Source organism: Prionailurus bengalensis, chromosome A2 (assembly GCF_016509475.1).
Source record: "Prionailurus bengalensis isolate Pbe53 chromosome A2, Fcat_Pben_1.1_paternal_pri, whole genome shotgun sequence".
Taxonomy (NCBI): Eukaryota; Metazoa; Chordata; class Mammalia; order Carnivora; family Felidae; genus Prionailurus; species Prionailurus bengalensis.
In genome coordinates, this window is record NC_057348.1 from 22,371,330 (window position 1) to 22,395,609 (window position 24,280).

Consider the following 24,280-nt stretch of genomic DNA (forward strand, 5'->3'; position numbering starts at 1 on the left):
ATGGGCTTACATTTACACAAACAAAAGGAGCACCCTTTGGACAGGGCGCCCTAAATGTACTGCCCATGCATGAGCTCACAGTTGCCATTGCTGCATGGTTTGTGTACAGATTGCAAAGGCCACCCAGGCCCGGCTCGTTCCCTGCGCATGCCGAGGTCTGGAGACCCGCAGCAGAGAGCCAGGAACACCCCTGACGTGCTAAGTGGCATGGGTCACTGCAGGACCGGGACAGTGTGGCCCATGACAACTGTCAGAGCAACTGTGTCCCAATGGGGAGACAAGATGAGGAATTTTCACCACAATTTCCTTTAAACCAATTTTGGGTTTTTACGTGTGCATCTCAGGAAAAAGAAACGTATTTCATGTTCGACTACTGTAGAACTTGGGCTCTTTACAAAATATTTTATGAAATGAAACCTCGATGAGCTTTGCCAGGGAATGGGGTACTTAGAGTTCCTTTTATTTTCAATTAATAAAAACATTAGCACAAAACCAGCCAGTCTCTGTTTAAACCTTTGTTAAAAAATCTAAAAATTCACATTCACTTTCCTGCCTTTAAGCCGGTGAATGTGGCCGACAGTTGTCTCCTAAGTGGGTGCGGGGGTTAGCTGAATCTAACAGGGCCTCCGTCATAAGGAGTACGCACGTGATGCACAGGGGGTGGGGTCAAGCATACTCACCCTGCCTCTACTTCATCCTGAGCTGTCTTTTTTTTTTTTTCCTTATAATTGGCCGCCTTCTCTTCAAACTGAATGGGGAACATGATCCACTTAATCTGTTAGCTCAGCTCATCGAGGTTTTATTCTACTTCCCACAGGTCTAAGTTGTTAAATGATTATCATCATTCGTGGGCTTTGGGGCCAATGAGATACAGGGTTATTTAAAAGAAACAAAAAAACCATTGTTGCTTTTAAATTTCTGCATATTTGCCTCAGTGACTTAAGTATTCTGAGTTTTCTTCATTTAAAACCTGTGTGAGAGGGTGTGAAACAAGCTTAGAAACCGGAAGGATTCAGGCAGTGGAGGCTCGCCGAGAAGCATCTAGCATCTGAAGCGGTGGTTCCTACTGGCCGTGGGAACACTGGCAAGGCTATATGGCTATTCGGTTGAACCACAGCAAACTGCCATTTGTGTAGGTCAAGAATGGTGGTGTGTTGGCGATTTTATATGGTTCAGTGTAACTGTTTCATGACTCTGGCCCTCCTATTCTATACTCCCCTGAGCCTCCTTCATCTTTTTTTTTTTAATGTTTATTTATTTTTGAGCGAGAGAGAGAGAGAGAGAGAGAGAGAGTGAGTGGGGGAGGGGAAGAAGAGAGAGAGGGAAACACAGAATCCGAAGCAGGCTCCAGGCTCTGAGCAGTCAGCACAAGCCCGACACGGAGCTCGAACTCGGCAACAGCAAGATCATGGCCTGAGCCGAAGTTGGATGCCCAACTGACTGAGCCACCCAGACGCCCTCCCCCCTCCTTTTTTTTTTAGCACACAATGAACCCTGTGTACTTTGCTGTTTTTGCTCTGGGAACGTCCTCACTAAACTCCTTTGTGCAATGCCAGTAGGCACCTTTCTGGGGCACCTGAGGTGGTGCTCTGGGTGCACATGACGTTGACTGCAAAGCAGGGCAACTGCCCTGAGGAGAGGCCTATGACAGCTTCCTGGCCACACCTTGCATGTGCTGGAGTCACTGGGCTTGGAAGCACCATTTTTTTTTTTAAACATTATTTTTGAGAGACAAAGAGCGTGAGCGGGGAAGGGACAGAGAGAGAGGGAGACACAGAATCCGAAGCAGGCTCCAGGCTCTGATCCGTCAGCATAGAGCCCGACACAGGGCTCGAACCCACGAACCCTGAGATCGTGACCTGAGCTAAAGTCAAATGCTTAACCGACTGAGCTCCCCCCCACCCCCAGGTGCCCCAGAAGCACCGTGTAAACTGGATGTCTTGCTGGAGGACCATTAGCAGCAGGCAGGGGCCTAAACAGTGTGAGTCTCTGTGAACAGAGCCTATGAGCTTTGGGCTCCAGCACTTTTGCTAGCCGCACTGTGAAGGCACGCTGGGGTCAGTGATGTAGGCTCTCCTGGGGCCTCAGGGTCCAGAGGCGGCATTTTGTGGGGCAGCCAAGTTACCTGATGAGCAGGGCCATGTGGACACTCCTGGGACAGGCTCTTTGGACCTGCCCACGTTGGATTCCTACTTGCAGTTTACCATCACTGATATGAAGTCTAGACTGGTCTCCTCTGAAATGTGTCTGAAATCTGCTGCCCCACTTCCATTTTTGAACCAATATCTGGTTGCTCAGCCCTGCTGGTTTATATGTCTGGCTTCCTAATGCATGCTTGTTAATAAAGTACTTTCCTGGAGGTTTTGTAAAGAGCCCAGGTTTCTTTTCTTCTGGAGAGAAAGAAAAAAAAAAGACAGTAAATCACTCATGATTCTGTTAATAGATGGCGACTTTTGGAGCTTTCCTCCACAAAGGGGCTTTCTGCAGGAACTACTTCAATCTGCTGGATATGCTGGTTGTCGGGGTATCCCTGGTATCATTCGGGATCCAGTAAGTATTCTGGGGTGGGGGTGAGTGTGTGAGCACAGGACTCTTGGGCAGGATGGTTTCTGTGAGGGATTTTAACATAATTCATAAAGGCTAGGCATCACTTTAACAAGTGCATTCAGTTACCCCGGAAAGCCCGATTTGTGTGCATGCCAGAGGGCATTGGCACTGTTCGTGTTTCTTGTGTTTCTCCTTCTCTCCATGCCCCCTGCCAGGTTGGGCATATTACTGTCTGTGATATTTGCTTTCAACAGAGAAGTCTGAACTGGGAGAGAGGGAAGCCCGGTTCTAGTTCAGCTTCCTCCCAGGCATCATGTAGTCCTCTCAAAGGACTACAGTTCTCATACAAGAGGGGGCCTCTGGGGGAACTTTCAGATTGGATATTGAAGGCTTCCTCCCTTGATCTCCAGGATATAGCAGCTGCCATGACCCCTTTCTTTTGTCTTCTACAAGTTTCAGCTAGAAGGGGGCCGAGGCTACAACTCAGGGTCCCAGGGCCTTCCCATGGCCTTTACCAATGTCTGGTGGGGAATAGCCCCAGCTGCAAGCTGCCTGCCTGCTGTACCTCAGGGGTCTGGGGCAGAAGTTCCCGTAGGAATGTCCCGCCGTGGTCTTGCTTTCCTGCTGACTTACAAGTACCTGTGCTCAGGTGCTGGCCATCAGTACCCCCTATGAGGAAACATGCTCACCTACTACCTCCGAGCTCAAGTTAAATGGGGAGGCTGCATCCCCCTCAGAAGACCGAGGACCCCTGCCTGAGATGGCCCTCTGTGCTGGTCCTCACCTCCCACCACTGCCCAGGGGGAAGGAGGCAGCAGTCGCAGCTAGAGAGAGGGTGTTCTCACAGCATCTTTGCAGGCCCCATAAATGCCAGGCTGTGTCTGCCCTCTGCCTCCCGAGCATGTGCTCCAGCCGCCTGTGGGGCTGCGTGAGCCGTGTTCTCCCGTCTGCCCTGGAGCACCCCCCGCCTTTGTCCAGCTGACCCCTGGACTCACATGGCTACCATGTCCCCAGCTCCCGGAGGATGTGCTCTCCTGGCAGCCTGTCCTACATCCCCTCCGTTGTCAGCCCCACCACACATGTGGTGATTGCGTCCCACCCAACAGCGAATTCCACAAAGGCCAGAGAAGCCCCACACAGGGCACCACAGCAGCTCTCCCACCTCCGAGAGCAAACCCAACCAAACAAACCTGCAGCCTGAAAGCCAAGGACTGCCTAGCATTTACATTGAGCAAAAAGGACAAAGGAAATTGCTAAATTGTGCCTCTGCTGCCTTAGCCCCGCGCCCCAGTCAGGGCCTCTGTGAGTCCCATGGGCCTGGCCCAGGAGGGGACGTGAGTGTGGGCTGGATGGAGAAAGACCTATGTGTGTGTGAGTGTGAGTGTGTGTGTGTGTGTGTGTGTGTGTGTGTGTGAGAGAGAGAGAGAGAGAGAGAGAGAGAGAGCGCTCTGGGGGGAGGGGCACTGGGGGGAGGTGAGCTCAGCCCCACACGGGCCATGGTCCTGCAGTGAAGGCCACGTGAAATAATTCCAAAGTATTTTATCTGACTGTAATACACTCTGCCTTCCTTCTTTGCTCTTTTCCTTAGATCCAGTGCCATCTCCGTTGTGAAGATTCTGAGGGTCTTAAGGGTCCTGAGGCCGCTTAGGGCGATCAACAGAGCGAAAGGACTCAAGGTTTGGATTTCTGCCCTCCGGCCCAGGCTGCTTTGGTTGGGGCCAGAGCTGGGCTGAGGCTTGATGGGTTTTACACGGCTGTACCTTTGGAAAGGACATTTTTTTTTTTTTTCTGAACATTTTATTATTATTTTTTAATGTTTTTATTTTTGGGAGAGAGAGCATACATGTGCACGCACACGGGGTGGGGGTGGGCAGAGAGAGAGAAGGAGACAGAGGATCTGATGCTGACCACAGACGGCCCGATGTGGAGCTTGAACACAAGAACCACAAGCTCATGACCTGAGCCGAAGTTGGTTGCTTAACCGACTGAGCCACCCAGGTGCCCCTGGAAAGGCCATTTCTAACCAGTGACACTACCTCTGACAAGTGCTGAAAGCATTTTACAAATATTTTCTTTCTCTTTGCTAATTTATTTTTCTTTATGAGATTACTGTTCCATTACTTTTTAAAAATTATTAGTATTTTCTTGGGTTAGGGTGCCTGGCTGGCTCAATCAGAGGAGCACGCAATGCTTGATCTCAGGGTCGTGCACTTGAGTGCCATGTTGGGGTACAGACTGCTAAAAGAAATAAACCGAAAAAATTAAATTAAACAAATAATATGTTCTTGGGTTTATTTTGGTCTTTAAATCTATTCTCATGCAGGTCATATAAAAGGCCAGAGGTTTTGCATTTTCCTGAGTCCTTTTACGGGGGGCAGGGGTCCCTGTGGACCTGTGTGCCAGGCAGTGCCACGCCTGGTAGTGTTTCTTCTGACTAAACCACTTTGGAGGAAACCAGGGAGGGGCTGGTCTGTAGGGTGCTCTTCCCAGGGGGCCCCACTGCAACGGGGTAACTCCCCACAGATAACTACCTGAAAAACAAGCGCAAGGGAGGCACAAAGTTGGAAAATCATATAAAAATGCACATAAACGTAGAAAATCCTGGCCGGTATTAGCTCGCCCTGTGGCTGAAACAACAAAAGCAGATGACGTCCCTCTGCCTTCCCCGGGTTCCTCTCTCCCCAGCACGTGGTCCAGTGCGTCTTTGTGGCCATCCGGACCATCGGCAACATCATGATCGTCACCACCCTTCTCCAGTTCATGTTCGCCTGCATCGGGGTCCAGTTGTTCAAGGTACGCGGATGTGCCTTCTGGCCTGAAGCCCAGCTAATCTCTTTGTGGGGAGCCTGCATTTGACTGCCTGTCTCTTCTGTACGCAGGGGAAGTTCTATCGCTGCACAGACGAAGCCAAAAGTAACCCCGAAGAGTGCAGGTGAGTGTCCTGAACGTGAGAGTGGGGAACGAGGAAGCACAAATAAGACACTTGGAGGGTCTGCTTGTGCTCACTTTTCAGAAGTTTTCATCATGGATTGTGAGAGGCTTGTATGCTCAGCTCACAGCTGGAGAGAGGGTGGGTGGGGGGTGGTGGTGGTAGTTTTGAGGTGACATTCACATATCATAAAAGTAATCATTTTAAACTGTGCAATTCAGTGACATTTAGTACAGTCACACTGTGGGACAAGCATGGCCTACTCGTTCTAGTTCCAAACCTTTATCACCCCGAAAAGAATGGATAGATGGCTTTTGATGTTTGGTATAGAATCTCTAAAATGAGGGGGAGGGCATGCACTGAAACCTAAAATAACAATTCCAAAATTCCCCAGAGAGCCCCCCCCCACCTTCCAGCCACATGGATAAATCCCCCCCCCCGCCAAACTGGAGCTCGAAGCTCAACTCCCTGGCATTCAGGAGCTGGCTAGCCTCTACCGACACATTTTCCAGGCTGCCTTTCTCCCCTTGCTCTTGGCACCCACATTCGGGGCATATTTTTATTCACAAGAACAGGCAGAGGAGAGACAAAGTGAGAAATACTCATGCCTCTTATCCCAACATATCCGGAAGAATACGAAGGCAGACATGAAACCATTGCCTCAGGTTGTAAGACCGCGTAAAGTTCTGTGTGTCCCCATCCCTTTGGGACGGCACCGACTGAGGACTTGCTTGCACTGCTTACATTCCATTTGGGGTTTCTTTTCAGCAGAAGGTGCGGTCAGAGTATGTCAGCCTCAGTGTGACTGATTGTGCACCTCCGGGGGCATCATCCATGCAGGCTGCGGGGGTGGGGGGGGCGCCCCCTGGAGTTTATGCGGGAAGGCAGCAGGGTGAAGACCCCTTCTCTTCTCTCACTAAGCCTCTGCTTCCCCATCTGTGGAATAAAGACATTGGCCCCTTTCCAGAAATGAAATTCGATGACAAATATTGTGTATCAGAAATTATAGAATTATTTTAGAAAGAAAACTGGGAATATTGTTAATACAAAGAGAAAGAGTGTGATTACAGCCAAAAGGCCGAGAGGAGGGTGTACCCAGGCTTGCTTCCCCAGAGCTTGCAGAATTCTCCAGGCCAAAGCCTCGTGAGTCTTCAGTGTATGCGTTGAGCCCATCGTATATGAGAGGCGTTTACTGTTTGGTAGATATCATTTGTTGTCAGGCATATGCTGGATATCTACCTAGTTGCTCTAGAGAATACTCATTAAACTAGTAGGTCCTCAGTGATTATTGGAACTGTAGACTAGAGTAAACACAGGACAAGAAGAGGAAAAACTCAGGCTGTGCTCGGCTCAGAGGTGGGGCCTGGCTGGCAGACAGCACAATGGTGCCTGGATGTGGCCTTGGAGCAGCTGTGACTGATCTCGGGTCAAGCCAGGATGACCCACACTTCTTTTCCTCCTTAGGGGGCTTTTCATCCTCTACAAGGATGGGGACGTTGATAACCCTGTGGTCCGTGAGAGGATCTGGCAAAATAGTGATTTCAACTTTGACAACGTCCTTTCTGCTATGATGGCGCTGTTCACGGTCTCCACGTTTGAGGGCTGGCCTGCGTAAGTATAGAGAACACCTTGATAATGTCCCAAGCCATCCATTCAGTCGTTCAGTCATTCGTTCCCAGTTCTAATGTGTGCCAGACACGGGTGGCTGCCAAAGTGCCATGTCTTTCACTGACCCGCTCACTCGCTCATTCATAAAATGTGCTTTTGGTACCAGCTCCGTGCAGCGTGCTGTGTTAAGCCCTGTGGGAGAAACAGTGGTCTCAACATGATACTCTCTTCAAGGCCCAGAGATAGTCAGAGTATCAGGCAGTCAAACCAGGCAGGAGCTTCTGCCGTGTCAGAGATGTGCAGAATAGGGTTCTGAAGAATGGCTAGGATTTTGATGAGTAAAGTTAAAAAAAAAAATCCAGAAGCAGGGAAGAAGGTAGAATACAAAAGGGAAGTCTCTTACACCTTTGTTCCCTGTGCTCTGATACCCACCCCAGCCCCAGCTCCTGTCACCTAAACGTACGTCCATATGCAGAGTCCCGAATGTCAAGTTCTCACGCCCAGAGGAACTGCAGAAGGTGGACAAGTTCACTCTGTCAGGCTGGCAGAACTCTCTGGATGCATGGGAGAGTCAGAAGTTTTATGGGAGAGCCTTTGGGAGGAAGAGGGCAGTTGGGTGGGGTTTGTTCATTAGGGGACTGGTCCTGGGGAGAAAAGAGGCAGGAGTGAGCCCCTTTACTCTGTGGAGGCACTGGCTGCACTCTTGGGTTTTCAGCAGTGTGGTTTAGCAAATCAGGATGGCAGGTGAGGGAATGTGAGCAGATTTGGGACCTGGGGCTCAGAGGAGCTGGACTCATCTCCTGGCTTTGCCCCCAAGGAGTATGACTTTGGTCACCTAGATCACTCTGTGAGCTTCCGTACGATGGGGATGACTGTAATGTCTGCCTCTGCAGATGGCTGTGAAAGTGTGTAGCACAGCCCAGCATGGGGTGGGCGCCCTGGCAGTGCTGAATCTGCATCAGAGTGGGGGTAATTTTAACTTGGGGATCTTACGGTAATTTCCTTCCTTCCTACTGAGAGTTCTGCTTAGCATATATTTGATTTCTGTGTATATTTCAGTTTGGGGAACTTCTCAGTTCTTTGGAAATCCCGGGTTGCTCGCTTGTTGTCCTTGTTGGCGTGTGTACAGTTTTCAGTTCTGCCAGTGTCTTCCACGTGGTGTCCTTCCTCTCTCCCATCTGTCAGTAAAAAGGAGCATTGTTGAATATCCATGAAATCTTTTCTCATGTCCTCAAAACATCAGTCAACAAATGTATCTCAGGTGTCCCCTCCTCTGGGCGCTGGGCCGGCTGGACCTAATGCCAAGGAGGGTGCCTCGGGGACCTGTGTGTCCAGGGGCTATGGGTGGGCTCCGAGGGAGGGGTCTGACAGGCAGGGGCGGGCCCACAGAGGCCGTCAGAAGAGGTGCACGTCTGGGCAGGCGGCGGGGCTCACCCAGTCCTTCTGTTCTCCAGGTTGCTGTATAAAGCCATCGACTCCAACGGAGAGAATGTTGGCCCCATCTACAACTACCGCGTGGAGATCTCCATCTTCTTCATCATCTACATCATCATTGTGGCTTTCTTCATGATGAACATCTTTGTGGGCTTCGTCATCGTCACATTTCAGGAGCAGGGAGAGAAAGAGTATAAGAACTGTGAGCTGGACAAAAATCAGGTTAAAGTCACACACTGTTTGGGCTTCTGTCCCTTGAGCAAGAGAGGAGTGGCTTGTGTGTTGCCAGCTTCTTCCGTGCACACAGAAGGCGCGCATCTGCTGGTTGTCCCGGGGACTCGGGCCCTGTTCATAGTACCCTCTCAGCCAATTTGAGTCCTTGCTGGGGAGAGCGCGCTTCTCAGATACAGATCAGACCTTGTAATTGTGAAATCAACCCCACCCTATGGAGAAGTCAAAGAATGCTTAGGCCACCTTCTGCAGGCATGACCCACGAGTGATGGCTCGCAATCTTGGTGGGGGATGTGGCCAGGGGCTGGAAAGCACCCACTGCTCCTCCCACAGTCCTTATGGGGGGGTGGGGCGTGGATTGTGTCTTATCTCCTCAACCTCGGCACTATTGATATTTTGGGCTAGATAATTTTCAGTTGAGCATTGTGTGCTTTGTAGGATGTTTAACAGAATCCCTGGACTATACCCACTCGATTCCAGTAGCAACCCGCTGCCCTGAGTTTTGACAACCAGAAGACCTCTCTAGACATTGCCAGATGTCCCCTGGTTGAGAACCAGGGTTGAGAACCAGAGTCAACCAGGTTGACTTAGGAGGAAGTAACCTATCACACTGCAGGAAAAGTCACTAACTTTAAACCTGGGTCTAATATTGTGCTGGTGTCATTCTCCCGTTATCCACTGCCTTGTTTGAACAAATCTGATAGCAGCAGAGGACTTTGGCTCTGATTGAGTGATGATGTGAGAGAGCCAGGAGACCTGCTCCTCTCTGGGCTTGCTGTAGATTGAGGGCACCCAGGAGTTGCTTTTAGAGGTCCCTTCCAGCGCTAGAAGATGGTGAGGTGGAGACTCTGCTCTGGGAGTTTCCCCTGGGCCCTGGTTTGCTAGCACCCCCATTTGATGATGACATAGGAGCAGGGATCATCTGCCAGCCTGGCTTCCTGAGGGAAGTGGCTGTGGTAAGGCTGGCTGTCTCTGGCCGCAGCTGTGTCCTCTGGGGCAAAGAGGACAGGGCCGGCTTGGTTTGTAGGAAGATGTTGCTTTGAGTTGTCAGGGCGTCCCTTCAGATCCCATAAGGGGTGATCAGAAGGAAGCCTGGTCCTGCTCCTCATCATCCCCCACTCCTCCCACCTCCCAGCCCCTGGAAGGAGAATGTCAGGGCGAGGCCCAGGCTGGCTGGGGTGGCAGAACCAGAGCTACAATAGTGTCAGCACTTGAGGTCCAGAAGAGGTTCGAATTGGGGGTCCCTGGAGTCAGTGTGAGGGGTCACAGCAGGGCCAGATTCTGGACAGAGGGAGCCTATCTGAAGTCAGAACCCAGGGTCAAAGCAGGAGAATGGAGTTGGTCTGGGTCTAAGAGCAAGTGGGGCCTTACACTGAGCCTACGGGGCTGGAGATCCCTCTGGGCTGCAAAGGGTGGACCAGTCTCAGCCCCAGAGTGAGAAGGACAGTGCTCTGGCCATCATTGCTGACCATGTCCTGGGGGCTCTGAGATGAACATGACAAGCTCCCGAGTGTCAGAAGGTCCCAGGCAGACACACACCATTAGACACGTGTGGTTAATATGGTCTGGCTCCCAAGAGATGTCTCATGTGGATCCTGTCTTGGGGAGTGAGTCCAGCCTCTCTGGCTCCACAGGATTTCTGTGCCTCTTGTTACCTGGCTTCCTTTCCTAGAGGTGCCAGAACCGCAGACATAATGCACCAGCAGAGAGGAAAGGTAGGGATGAGGCCTGGGTTAGGCCCTGCTCCTCTGCTTGTGCACCACAGAATCTCCAGCAAGGCATTTCACAGCTCTGGACTTCCATCTTAATAAGGAAAATGGAAGCAGACTCGGTGCTCTGCTAACCCACCCCCCAGGTTGCTGTGAGGGGTTGATAAGGCGATGGAGCTAGAGGCCCTTGGCCAGTGACCAAGGCATCCGTGGGAGTGGCTATCGTGTTTCCCCCTGGTCCACAGTCCCCCGCAGTGGGTGCGTGTCCGTCCTTTCAAAGCGGGCAGAAGTATGTCCGCCTCCCATGGGTGTGCTCAGGACCCCTCCTTGCTCTTTTTTTTGCCGTTGCAGCGTCAGTGTGTCGAATACGCCTTGAAAGCACGTCCCTTGCGGAGATACATCCCCAAAAACCCCTACCAGTACAAGTTCTGGTACGTGGTGAACTCCTCGCCTTTCGAATACATGATGTTTGTCCTCATCATGCTCAACACACTCTGCTTGGCCATGCAGGTAAAAATGGAGACAGCCGTGGGGGTCACGTCTGGGCCTTCTGCACAGCCCCCTGCCCCAAATTCTCAGGGGGGAATGCCACCCCGTCACAAGAGAATGGGTTTGATTTTCTGATGAATCTAGGCTGTAGTTTGGCCAGAGTCCCATTCTGGCTAACAGCTGTCACGGCAGGCATCTAGGATGGCCCTCTTGTTTAAGAGACCACCTCTACAACATGACCATAGGTAACATTTCCCTGGAGCCTGGACCTGGCATTCAATTCTGTAAACATTTACTATGGGCCTCCTGTGGCCAGGGAGCATCTGAGGACTAAAGCTTGGTCTGTGTGGAGTTGGACAGACAGGCATTCCAGTCCTGGCTTACTCCTTACCAGATGGGCAATCTTGGCAAGGTTATTTAAATCCTCCGAGCCTTGCTTTCTTCATTGGCAAAATAGGAAATCTATCATATCTATGCCAGAGGTAAGGTTTGCACTGGAAAATTCACATCAGGCACTGGCACTGGGCCTGTCACAAAGTAAACACCCAGTGTTGAAAAACAAAACATAAGTCACATTGCTGTCCTCAAGGAGCTCTCAGTATGAGAGTGGGGAATCTTCCAGTTCATGGGGAAGAGCTTGACCTGCATTATAGCCACTTCTTGCTATACTAGGGGCAAGGCATGTAATTCCCTTCAGTTGGCCAAGTTGGTATTAACAGTGAGCAGGTCTGGCAGTTATACTGTTGAGTAGATAATGCCCTAGCACAGAAGCCAAGGTCTAGATCCAGTTTCCACACAACTTGAGCAAATCAAACCAACTCCCAGTGCTGTTTAGAAAATGGGTCTAAAAGCCACCAGAGGGACATTTTCTGGCATGTTTTTGTAAATTTAAGAAGTTGTTATGAACAAGAAGGACCACATGCCAATGTAGGGAAGAAGTGTGAGGTCAAGATAATATGGCCTTTTATTGAACATGGACCTAATAATGGCATCAAAATGATCTCCAACCAAATCCTACCTTTAGTCGTAGACATTTGGGTGGGTTCTGCCTTGTGCCTGGGTCAAGGCCCTGAACATAAACCCAGCCAGGAGGAAGGGTGGGTTCCCTTCATCCTGAGCAGAGGAAATGGATGTATTTCCCCTTCATCTTCCAATCATCCTCATTCTGTCAAGGCGCCCCTGTGCTTTGCGGTGAGTTAATCACGTGCGCTAGAACCAGTGAAGGTTGCCTCCATGTCCAAGCAGAGGGTGGATGCCTACAGTGACCAGGGGGCTGGGGAGCCTCCTTTCGTGAGGCTGGCTGGGCTGGGTCTTCTGAGAACCGTGCCTCTGTCATCGTCCACAGCACCACGAGCAGTCCAAGATATTTAATGATGCCATGGACATTCTGAACATGGTCTTCACTGGGGTGTTCACCGTCGAGATGGTTTTGAAAGTCATTGCATTTAAACCTAAGGTGAGTAGCTGGACCACCTTTCGAAGACTGTTGTTGAATCACCCCAGAGAAGCACACGCTTCCTGTTCATTGTGTGTTACTGAGTTACGCTGAATTGCTCTGGCCGATAACTGGGTTATCACCTGAGAACGTTAGAATCTGATTAGGGCATCTGGGTACATATTGGAAAACAAAACTACAAAACAAAACCTCATAAAAACAATTCTAAGAAAAAGAAGAGAGGGGTACGGAATTGGGAATTTGCAGAATGGAAATTGTTTGAAACTAGGTTTTCAGTCTCTAGAATAACACGTCATGCTTTCTCAGGGAAACTTGCCTCATCGCTTGAGCACTGGAGACACCGTTTTAAACAGAACCCGTTAGAAAGAATTCAGCCTTGATTTTACTCTTAGGTTTCCAGGAGAAAGACTTTGGTTTTATTTGTTCTTAGTCTACAGCTTCTTTTTCACCTTTTATGGAAAGTTCTACCAGTTGGAGATCTCCTCCTGCCGTGCCACCTTTCGTTTATTTGACTTAGAAAAATGTCACTTGACTTTAAGACCAAATAAGACATGAAGTTTGTTAAACTCTGTTGGGCTAGTCAGCATATCCTCTCGCCTTCGGGGAGGGCACGAATCCAGTCCCCTAGTTGTCAGTGTCTGTGGTTGAAGAGACTGATGGAACAGTGTCAAAGTGCACACACGACTTTGGGTCCAAACCCATACTCCCCATTTGCTAACGCGAGTGAGTTCCTTCACTGCTCTGCGCTTCAGTTTCCTCACCTGAAAAATGAGGGCACTGCTGGTTCTGTGTCACAAGGCAGCTGTGAGGGATAAAGAATCACTATCTGTGCCATGCTTAGAGAAGTACCTGGCATGTGGTAACATGCTGTGGACGTGCCGGTACTGTTACTCTGACCACCACCACCATCATCATCAAGTAACGATGCCCCCTTGTTCTAAAACCGTAGACAGAGGAGCAGACCCCGGCGGGGCCGGGGGACATTTGACCCTCAGCTTCTTTGCTAGAAAAGCCCCAAACCATTAGAATGAAGTGGTGACAGAATTCAATGACCCGGTTATTTGTTCATCTGTGTGTAAGGTATCCGATGACACTGATTTTACTGAGACTTCGATTACAAAGTGATGGTTTTCACATACTCCATATTTACATGGAATTCTAATCCAAAACTGTTCCTTTCTTTAATTTGAATTAATTTCTATGCAATCTTTATCAGATCTTTGTGGACCAAAAAGAAAGGACACTTGTAAGTGATCACTTGGGGTGATTGCAGTGGGGTCAAATTTGGCACTTTATGCATGGCCAGATGTTATTTACTGTGACTTGTCCATATCTACATACATAAGCATTTCCTCCTTTTCCAAATTCATCTTAATTTCCTTTGAGATTTTTGGTTTGCTTCCCTGTCACCTTTACTTCTTTGAACAATATTTGTCTGGACTGTTGAAAAAGGTTGCCAAATAAGAACATCAAAAGGACTTGAGAAGATGCAACACGGAACATATCTCTGGAACATTCTAGATGCCCTTACCGTGTCTTCCCCTGCCTGGTGATTAAGCTCTGAAGTTTTTGAGAGCTTATTCTGGGCTGAAGAGAAGGCACACTCACCCATGGCATGTATGTGTGAGAGAGCGCACGTGTGCGTGCGTGTGTGTGTGTGTGCGCGCGTGCATGCGAACATGCGCCTGCTAGCCGGCCGGCACACCAAGGGGCTCCTACACCCCTCTGCGTAGTAACCTGCTGAGACCAGACCTGGGAGGAGGGTTTGGTGGCATGTGATAAGAGTGGTTGATATCAAGAGGGAAATGAGTAGCTAATTTTTAATCAGTGCTGATTAATCAGGGTTTTAAAATGAGTGATTTCCGCTAGAAATTGTGCTGCTTTGTTGTTTTGCCCAGCAAGATATTTCCATAGCATGAAATAGCAATAGGAGCATCTCTTTGCTTGCAGAGCACGGCGTCTTTATTCACTGAAGCCAGGAGAGACAGATTTTATGTTGAGGAGCAGGAAAGAATCAATTCACCAGGAAACAAAGCTCTTCTTAAAATGCTCCCAGACTTTTCCTTGTTTTTCTCTTCTGGGTTGACAAAGCAAACCCAGGTGAGGAGGCTTTCACCAAGAAGTCAGTGAGGCCCCTCCTCCCTCTCGGAGGAGCAGTAGGGCTGAGGAACCCAGTTGTAGAGGCTGCTGAGGAAGAATCTTCCAGGAGATGGACACGTGGGACAAAGGGTTGGGAACACTAGCCCCTGGGTCTCGTCTCAGGAAAGCCCTTGTCTCTGTTTGGAATTTGTTGCAGGGCCCCTCGGGGCAGTATTCTCCATAGTAAGGGGAACACCTTCTAGGAAAACTTGTCAGCATCTGTCAGGAGAGATGGGCTTGCAGCCCTTCTGGGATACAAATCCAGAGAGTGAAGTTGGACAAAATCCTCCCTGATGGATGGACGAGGAAGCACTGTCAGGAGGATCGGTTAAAAGGAGCTGTGAAACCTAACCATGGGGACTTCTATATTCAAGAGGCTAATGGAGAGGTGGGGCCTCCCAGGAGCACACATTTAGGGAGAAGTCCGGGATCCGCACATCAGGTCACCCCACCTCCACAAGCAGGGAGGGCCGAGGTAGGGAACCCAGAGCTGGGAGCTGCCCTGGCCGGCGAGGCAGGCTCACTGCGTGGGGAGAGGTATTCTGAGTGTTGGTTAGGCCAGAGTGGAGGGTGGTAAGGAGCTGAAGAGCCCAAGAATTAGGGAAAAGCAAGCAAGCTGTTGAGTGTATTGTCTGCTCCCCAAGGGAAAACCCACCATCGGTGTTGATCTTACACGCTCTAGACTGCGCTTTTGACTTGGAGGTGACTGTGCCATCCTCAGGTTGTAAATGGAAGAGAGGTCATGACTTAAGTAAGAGATAAGCCACTTCCCTGGCCTTTCCCTCCAGTACTCTGAGGGGAAGCCACTGGAATTCTCTGATGAATTCTCTTGCTCCAGGGAGGGAGATTGAAAAGAAGGGCCTTTTCCAAAGTACTGGTCCCTGCAGGAAGTAAGGAGCACTTCCATTTTCCTGAGGCCCCTCTTTGTGCTTCCTCATGTCACCTGTCTTTGTTCAGCATGTGCCCGAGGCCAGGTTAGCTGCCTTGGCTGTGGGCTTTTCTCCAAACAGCCACACTTTGTTCCCAGGTCTGCATTTTGATCTTGGTTCTACCTCGAAAATGTCTAATTTATACTCCTGGCCACTTGGGCTTGGGAAAAGTAAAGGGTAGTTGGGTTTGGGGGAAGAATAGAGTGTTTTGGTGCCATTCTCATACGTCCATGCAGAGCTGCAACACCATGGAGGCTGGTATCTTCTGCCACTAGCCCCCCGGGATGGCATTCCCTGACCCAGGGTCCCTGACAGGAATAAGGGCTCCTATCAAAGCCTTAGCAATCTTTTTCAAGGACGTCCTCCACCTCCTGGAAAGAAAAGTTGATACTGTTGTTATAGCTCTTCAGTGACCACATATACTCTAGGTGATTTATTCTAATGCCAAATAACACTTGAGTCCAAATATCCCTCTCCCTAGCCAGGACTTTGGGCCAGACTTCATGGGCTCAGACTGTGCCTGTTGCCTGGGTCAGGGGTGTGTACCATCTGCCCAGGAGTCCTCTAGGATGTGGGCACAATTTTATGAGTGTAAGGGATCTTCTGAAGAGGGTTGACAAGATTGCCAAAACGTTCCAGGACCCCCAATGTTAAGCCCCTATTGCATTGGTTTAAGATGATTTTCAGAATGGGCCACTTGGTGAATAGGGTGTAGGCCAATGGGAATGATCCAAAGGTAAGTACTGATAATTCTAGAAAAGCAAGGGAGGAGCTGTTTAGGAATAAAGTCCAAAGTAGGTACGCAGGTGGTGGCCTTGGCCTCAGGCAAACAGCCTGCTGTAACAGGGGTCGAGGGGGAGCAGTGTGCAGGGTGCAGAAGTGAGCAGGGGCTGGTTGTGTGCCCAGACAGGAGAGGAGGAGGAACTCGGGATTTTCAGCTGCTCTCTGAACCCTGGAGGGCTGAGTGTTACGGTGCCCTGCTGTCTCAGTGAGGCATCAGCCCCTCTCTAGAGGAGGTGGGAATGACCAGCATCCTCTCCTTAACTTTGGAGTTGCTGTTAAATCCAGGAAGGGAAGGACGGGCTCTGGCCCTCAGAGTAGAATCTGTGGCAAGGCTGCCAGTCAGATGCCTGTTGCCCGTGAATAAGGGAACCCAGCACTTGGACGATCAGGGCACCTGCACAGCAGCAACTCAGCACCCCAACCCAGCTGCCTTGTGTGTTAGGAGGCCTTCCCCCCTGAAGGAAGTCGTGTGCTCATTTGGGTCCAGGTGCAAGCGCTGTCTCCTGGCCAGCCAGCAGGACTGGCGTGCTCAGCGGGCCTAGTCTGGTCCTCACGGGGGCTGGCCTTGGCCCCATCTGGCAGCCAAGAATCATGGATCATTGGGAAGAAAAGCCAGAAGGCGCTAAATGTGGCGTTCGTGAAGACTTGTCCCATTTAGACATGTGCACACAGGTCATCAGAATTGGTGCAGGCAGAATCCCTTTGTTTACCTGTCAGAGGCCAGAGAAGGGGGTCTGGGAGGATGGCAGCCAACGAGGTAACATGTGACAGAGGACGGGAGGAGAGAGGGGAGCAGTGGGTGAGAAGTCATGGCAGTTGGGTGGGAAAATCTTACATTATTCAAGATGAAACTTTTAAAAGCCCAAACCATCAGTCAGTATCATAGCTTCCCCGTAAATGCACTTAGAGTGATCAACGGTAACCAGAATAAGCATCCCTACTCCAGTTATCAGGATGGCCAACATGTCCACATTTTCTATCATGTCACCAAAGGCTGGGCTCTGCAGTGGTTTCCTTGGGGCCTGTATTGATCATGAGTTCATGGAACCTGACACTTCAAAGTACCTTCTGTTCTGGTTTTCTTCATCTGCACTAAGTGTACCCAGTTGTAAGCATGCTTGACCGCTTTTTATGTAATTCAGACCTGAAATTTTTTATTTCCAAAACATGTTCTGATTTCTTGAAAAGACATCGTTGATTTGCAGACAGAATGTCAGGAGGCAGCAGGCATAAAATGTGTGAGCCCACAAGAGGGAATATGTAAAATGTATGCCGTAGATAGGGAGATAGATAGATGGATTGATAAGTCACAGTCCTAGGGACATTGTGCCATCATGATCGCTGTAGGATATGGAGATCCGAAGGATGATAGGATGCTAGGTCAGTGGAAGAAAGACCCTGCAGTATGTTGAGCATCAGGCTCAAAGTTCCAAGGTAGATAGTGGGGTCAGTAGAGGAGGGGATGGAAGAGTCAGCACAGAGGGTTTTCAGTGGGGTAAACCTGAAAAGACCCAGAATTCAGTGATGAGGACGTGAGAGAGAGAGGCAGAAGTGGACGTCAGGAGGATCTGAAAAGATCCCTTCGAGGGGCTGGCATTTGGTCCGACCTTGAAGGAGGAAGTGGGTTTGGGTAGACAGAGTTAGGGCTGGGATTGTAGAGCCATCAGGAGCAGGGGAAGAACCTGTTGGTGGTTCTGAGGGCTGGCAAGGAGTCCTCCTGGCCTGGAGGGTGGAGAGGGAAAGGAGGAGAGCTGGGGACCAAGGTGGATTCTCTCAAAGTCAATGGGACGCTTAGCACATCATAACCCTTGATGGTCCGTTTCCTTTGTGAGACCTCCAGTGGGCTCCCTAGACGGTCTCCTGCCCCCCAGCCCAGAGTGAGTTCCCCTGGCACAGCTCTGTGCCCTGGACTGTGTGCATTGCTGTGCCTTTGTCCTCGTGTGCCCAAGAGCCCTGGGAGGACAGAGCACACCTTCTGTAACTCTTGCATGCATGAGGAACAGAAACGGTTGCTGCTTTAAGGGCACAGAATGGAGAACGTGTGAAATGCCTGGTCACAGTGCTCTTTCACTGGGAAAGAGAAGGACGTGGTGTGGCTGGGGACCCCATGGAAGGAGCAGGGGGAGGGCCTGCTGACTCCCCTGTGTAAGGGCTGAAATCCTAGAAAGTGTGAAGTCGTGATCCCAGGCACAAGGGCAGGATTTCCGGGTGCTGCCCCTCTGCCCCTGCCCTGCAGATGCTCTGCTTGGCCTAGTGCTGCTCAGGGCCGTGGGTCTGCGCCGTGAGTGTGTGCACGTGTTTGAGTGTGTGTGTGTGCCCTCTCTCACACATGCAGGTGCCCCCTATCCTGTGTCCCTTTCTACCAGTGGATGGTATTGTTGCCTCCCTCTGGCTCTCCCACCCCACCTGGTTGCCATGGGTGCTGCGGGGCCTCGGATATATCCCCGTATGATCCGTGTGGCGTTTCGTTCCTACGTGCTCATAAACGTCTGCCCCCTGCCTGCTCTGTCCAGGGGTATTTTAGTGACGCCTGGAACACGTTTGACTCCCTCATCGTAATCGGCAGCATTATAGACGTGGCCCTCAGCGAAGCCGACGTGAGTATGCGCCCGCCGTGGCCGCCCGCCTCGTGTTCTCTCTCTGTGCACATTCCGCTCCCTGTCCCGCACTGGCATCACCTGGACAAGTCACAGGTCCCAACTTCACTTGATCTAAAACCAGGCATTTCTAATGAGAGCCGTGGACAAGAGGCTTGTGAGGGTAGAGCTTTATCCCAGGCCTTTCCAGACACAGATCACCTTTTGGAGGGCTGACTCCTGCAGCATTTCCCAAGTCACTGGTAGGCAGGGCGAGATGGGCGTCTCTAATTGTTTTTATTCGCTGTGTCAGCAGCAACACCCAAAGTGATGTACCTGTAACGTGTGTTTGTTTTAGGGTGATTTTTCAAGTAGCCGGGTGGCATAATGCTAGAATGTTCCCCTTTTATAACACTGTCCTTTTCTTCTTTTTTCCTGTTGTGCTTCCTCTCTGTGGCTTCTGAATGCTTGCCCTAACAGCACTATTTCACTGATGCATGGAACACTTTTGATGCCTTAATTGTTGTTGGTAGCGTCGTTGATATTGCTATAACTGAAGTGAATGTAAGTAGCAAATTTTGTGTCCTGTAACGTGATTGTTTTTGTTAAGTCTAACACTCGGGTGCCTAGAAACGCTATCTGTGGGCCTTCCTACACTTTAGAAATTCGGACGTATGCTTGTTCTAAAAGACGAACATTTTGTAGTCGCCCCCTTCCCTCACCCCACCCCTCTCCCCCAAAAGAGAGTGGAGAAGTAAATGTAGAATTGCCATTTTGGAACTAAAGCATTATTTTTTTTTTTTAAAAAGTTCTTGTTAAGTTCTTAAGGGCTTAGAGTTAATGTATGTGAGTATGTGAACATTATCACTCACTAGCTGTGTGACCTTGGCCGGTCACCTGACTGCTTTGAGCCTCAGTTTTTCTAGCTGCAAAATGGAGTTCGTAACGTGTGCCCTGGTACCCACAGCAGTTCTGTGAAGGCACAGGAGGGAAACTTCACAGCCACACCGTGAACCCGTGGCAGCTGCTGCTGTGTCCTCACCTGTACCTTGTGTACCTGCTGAGTCTGGCTGGTGGCACTGGGGAATACCCGCTGTCCTAGCTCCCCAAACGATGATGTAGGTCGAAGGCTGCCCTGGACCAAGGGAAGGGGGGCCTCGTGTGTATTGGGAGAGGGTGTCCATTCTCCATTGTTGCACTTGATCAAACCCTTTAGTAAGGAAACAAGTGCAGTAGCAGTGTGGTAGGTGGAGTGACCCCCACCCTTCAGGAAGCATCCTAAGAACCCTCCTTCATGGGGAGCACTGCCTCCTGCCAGCTCCTCTTGCATCTAGCCCGTGCCTAAACCAGAAAGATGTGAAGCAGAAACGGCCCTGCTCGCCTGGTCTGTCCCCAGTTCGTCAGCGAGTCTGAGTGGGTGTCCGACGTGTGTACCCCTGTTGTGTAGAGCCCGTTGTGGGGATGAGTGGAGCATGGGGCAGGACTGCTGTGTGGTGTTGGCTTTCTGCTCCGTGTGGCCAGCCCAGCCCTCCTCCCCAACCCCTGGCCGGGAAGAGGCCTCCTCGCTCTGCCTGGCTGACATTTGCAGGGTTGTACAGCCCATCCTGGTGTCCAGACAGCCTGTATCAAACAGGGACGGTGCAGTCCCTTTTAATGCCACTGCTTCGGGGCCAAGCTAATCCTGGAGCACAGAACAGTGGGACAGCTGCTGGCCTGGCACTCCTCAGGCCTGACAGTCAGTCCTGATCCTGGTTCAAAACTGACTCGTTGGACCCAGGGCCTCAGTTCCCCCCATGGATCGACTGGGGTGAGTGCTATGTGCCCTTCCAACGTCATAGGTATGTTGGGGTGAAATTTTGTGAAAATATCTGCTATAAAACCTAACATATTAGGGAGATACAAAGCTATTATTCCAAGTGTAGATTTTCCGTGGACAGATAGGTAAAATGGACTATAAGACAGGTCCACGAGGGTGTGATTTAAGCCTCATGACACCCAAATCCATGCCACGACAAGGCAGCAAAGTCGTATTTTACTAGACTTAGGAAGATACACCCTCCCTAACCTCCATAAGCCCAGACTTATGTAAATTCCACTTTATGTGAAATATTCCATAACTCAGCTATAAAGTTGTCGTTCATAACGTGTAAGTTATGCTCGGTTATAAAATAATCTAATGCTAATGGCTGAACGGCAGGACCCTAACTGGGCTGCCAGGGGCTCTCTCCTGAATTTATGACCAGACATATGCCTGCTTAACTGTCTCCCGATGTAAACCGCTTAGAGCCTTCATCAAAGTATGCTTACATGGAAGTTCTGGAACAGACCCTTACGTAAGTCAGAGATGGCCTATAATGGGGATGAAAATTGACTAAGCTACAGTTTCAGCAGGTCTCCCTGGAGTGCTCTGTGCTCAAAGTGATGTGCAGGCAGTGGGCATAACTACTTAGTTTCTGGGTACCAGGATGTGGCCAAGGTTTGTTGGCCGAGCCAACAAGCCAGCTCTCCAGTGCCTCAACCACCCGCTGGCTGGCAGGGTGTGGCGCTGGTGGCCTCGGTCGACAGCACGTGCCCAGCTTCCTGGCTGCCCTTCCGTATGCTGGGGGCAGGCGTGCACCACGCCCATCCCCTCTAGCCCAGCCTTGCTCATCGGTGTCTCACACGTGTCCTCCCTCGTGTTGTATCGGACAGTCAGGAAAGCTGCAGGGGTACAAGAACCCACACTGGATTTCCTAGTTAGCACTTGACTTTGGGGTGTCTGCACAAAGCAACCTTTCACTGGGCCCATTTCTGGCACTCAGTTGGACTTTCAAAATCACACTGGTGAACAGTCTCCTACTGTTTCCTAGTCGGTGACTTTCCCTGCGGTCAGATCTAGCCTGAGACAAAACCTCCCTCAGCTGGTGGCCAAGCCGGTTGTCCACTCTGGTAGAAGTAGAACCCCTAGGGGAGATTGGCAGCTCTGTGCTGGGCTGCATTGCACAGCGATTGCTCAAGGCCACCTTCTCATTCACTCAGTCTCTCCGCGCACATGTCCTGGGCATGTAGAATTCGCGGGCCATGGGCACAAAGATAAAAGAGACCAGATGTCCTCAACCCCTGATGGTATAACTGGGTGGAGCTGGGAATTCCTACATCGCCCTCTCCTGCGCATGCCTAGTTCCCTGGTAGAGCAACTCACATCGTACCCCTTGCTGGCCTCATCCCCCAAGACCCTGGGCCAGATCAGCTTGAATGCCCTTAGTCCACGTTGGCTGTTTTTAGCTGCAATAAGTCATCATTTTTTGCGATATTTAACCTGCTGTGCTCTCTCCCCCAATCTCTGTCGATCTTCCTTTTCTGTTACCTAATTGATTTTCATGTTGGTTTTATTTTTAGAAAATTGTAGCGGCAAGTATATATAAACATATATACGGTGATGTCGTTAAAGCAAAAGCACTCTAAAGACTGTATACTTGTTTTTGGCTTCCCCCACCTGTGGTTTTCACTGAGTTTCACGGGGTGTGCTATGTATGGCTCAGGGTCATCTAAATTGTTTCCTTTCCCCTGTGTCCAGTCTCCAGCTGGCGTCTGGGCCAGGGCCGTCTTGGTCAGTCACGCTTGGCTCTGTGACTTGCCAACGTAGTCCTCGAGAATGATTGATCTGGCCCGCAAATGAGAAACCTAGCTTGTGCTTACACTGTTTGCAAAAACATTTTGGATGGCCCTTTCTGTTGTCCTGCTTGATGCTTACCCAGCCCTCTCCTGCTGCCCCCGCCCCACATACCCTACCCTGCTCTGACCATGGCCTGATGGCTCTCGAAGACTTGTCTTTATCACATCTGGTCGTAACATCACCAAGCTGCTAAAATGTCAGATGGCGACTGGTAGGCTCGCTTTTGCTCCCCCTCAGATGCCTGTTGGTGCCTTGAATGGGGAAATGACAGAGCACCCCATTCTCCTTAACCCGGGCAGTGGCTGTTGCCAGCACGGAGTCTTTTCCCACTGTTGTTATTGCTGGAGAGGCAAAATATTTGTGCAGAAACCGTGACTGCCTTGTTCTCACTTACTGAAGAGCATGTGAAAAGTCAGTAGGGAGCGTACTCCCAGGGACCCAACAGTTGTCCCTGACCTGTCAGGTACCCCGTTTGGACCAGGTGACCAACAGCTGTGCTCAGCTTCTGGTTGTTCAGCTCTCCATTCCAGAAGCCAGCCCTTTTCCAGGGGCCAGGTCACTGATTTCACAGACTCAGCATTCCCATATACAGAAGCTGCCTCTCCCAGCAGTGTTATGTGCCCAGTCAGAAGTAGCCAGAGGGAAGTTCCCCATCCCATCCCCTGCAAAGAGTGGGATGCCTTGAGTTAACTGGTTCTGGGATGCCGGTTTGCTTCCTGTCTGAATTGGAAAACCACGTCATCTCAGCCTTACCAGGAAAAGATGGGAATTAATACAGCAAGTGCAGACTGATCTTTGGTTGCACTTGAGAAACTCAGGGCTTGTTTGGTTCCTATAGTTGCTGGGGGCTGGCCCTGGCCCTGCATCTCAAGAGCCTTTCACTGGTCTTCCTGTGTGAAGAGGCTGGAGGGAATGTCAGGAGAGCTCCTAGGGATCTACAGAGATTTCTGGGCCCCTGCATATGGTTTGGCCACCTGGGGCTGAGGGCAGTCTCTCTGTGGGGCTCCCAGATGAAGACACTGGCACCTCATGGTTAGAAGGAGCTGCCCAGGCCCACTAGCCCAAGGCCAGGGGTGGCACCGCAGTCCCCTCTGTGAGGACCGGCCATGCAGCCCTGGCGATCGGTTTTGGAAAACTCCCCAGGGAGTGAGCCCTTTTCCAGTTTCAGCCTCTGAGAGCATCCTGTCATTGATTCTGGAATCGCACAGAGAGTCAGCTCACCCACGTTCCCACCACACACTTCACAGCCTGCTGTTTCCGAGCCCCACCCCCCCACCCCCAGGGGAAAGATGGGGATGCATTCTAACCTGTTTACATTGTTAGAGTACTGAACCCTCATCAACTCCAGTAGAACCCACTGCTCAGCTGTAATGGCCTAAGTGGGCTTTTCTAGGGGCCCCACTCGGTATGGCCAATCCACACCTTAAAGGAATTTGCTGGTGTGAGTGACCATCTGAAGAGTGCCCAGCTTTACCCCGGCCTAGGACTGCCATTCCCCTCTAGCAGGGCCTTAGAATCACCTGGCAGCTTTTCTTTATTTTTTTTAGTGTATTTATTTATTTTTGAGACAGAGAGAGACAGAGCATGAGCAGGGGAGGGGCAGAGAGAGAGGGAGACACAGAATCCAAAGCAAACTCCAGGCCCTGAGCTGTCAGCACAAAGCCTGACATGGGGCTCGAACTCACGGAGTGTGAGATCATGACCTGAGCTGAAGTCGGATGCCCAACCGACTGAGCCACCCAGACGCCCACCTGGGAGCTTTTAAAACTCCTAAAGCCCCGGCACACCCCAGCCC

General features: G+C 50.6%; 1 protein-coding gene across 7 annotated transcripts in view; it reads left to right on the forward strand.

The window, feature by feature from the left end:
• The window catches only part of CACNA1D (calcium voltage-gated channel subunit alpha1 D), a 304,424-nt gene that overhangs the window by 237,889 nt on the left and 42,255 nt on the right, over positions 1–24,280 (forward strand). For 6 of the 7 annotated variants that reach the window (XM_043587647.1, XM_043587641.1, XM_043587643.1 and 3 more), the window contains 9 exons: positions 2,444–2,550; positions 4,136–4,223; positions 5,233–5,340; positions 5,427–5,479; positions 6,941–7,087; positions 8,539–8,740; positions 10,810–10,968; positions 12,293–12,403; positions 18,768–18,851. In XM_043587647.1, coding sequence (XP_043443582.1) covers positions 2,444–2,550; positions 4,136–4,223; positions 5,233–5,340; positions 5,427–5,479; positions 6,941–7,087; positions 8,539–8,740; positions 10,810–10,968; positions 12,293–12,403; positions 18,768–18,851 — 1,059 coding nt within the window. Of the gene's footprint in view, positions 1–2,443; positions 2,551–4,135; positions 4,224–5,232; positions 5,341–5,426; positions 5,480–6,940; positions 7,088–8,538; positions 8,741–10,809; positions 10,969–12,292; positions 12,404–18,767; positions 18,852–19,310; positions 19,395–24,280 lie in introns of all 7 variants that reach the window. The other variant, XM_043587642.1, reaches the window with a different exon arrangement.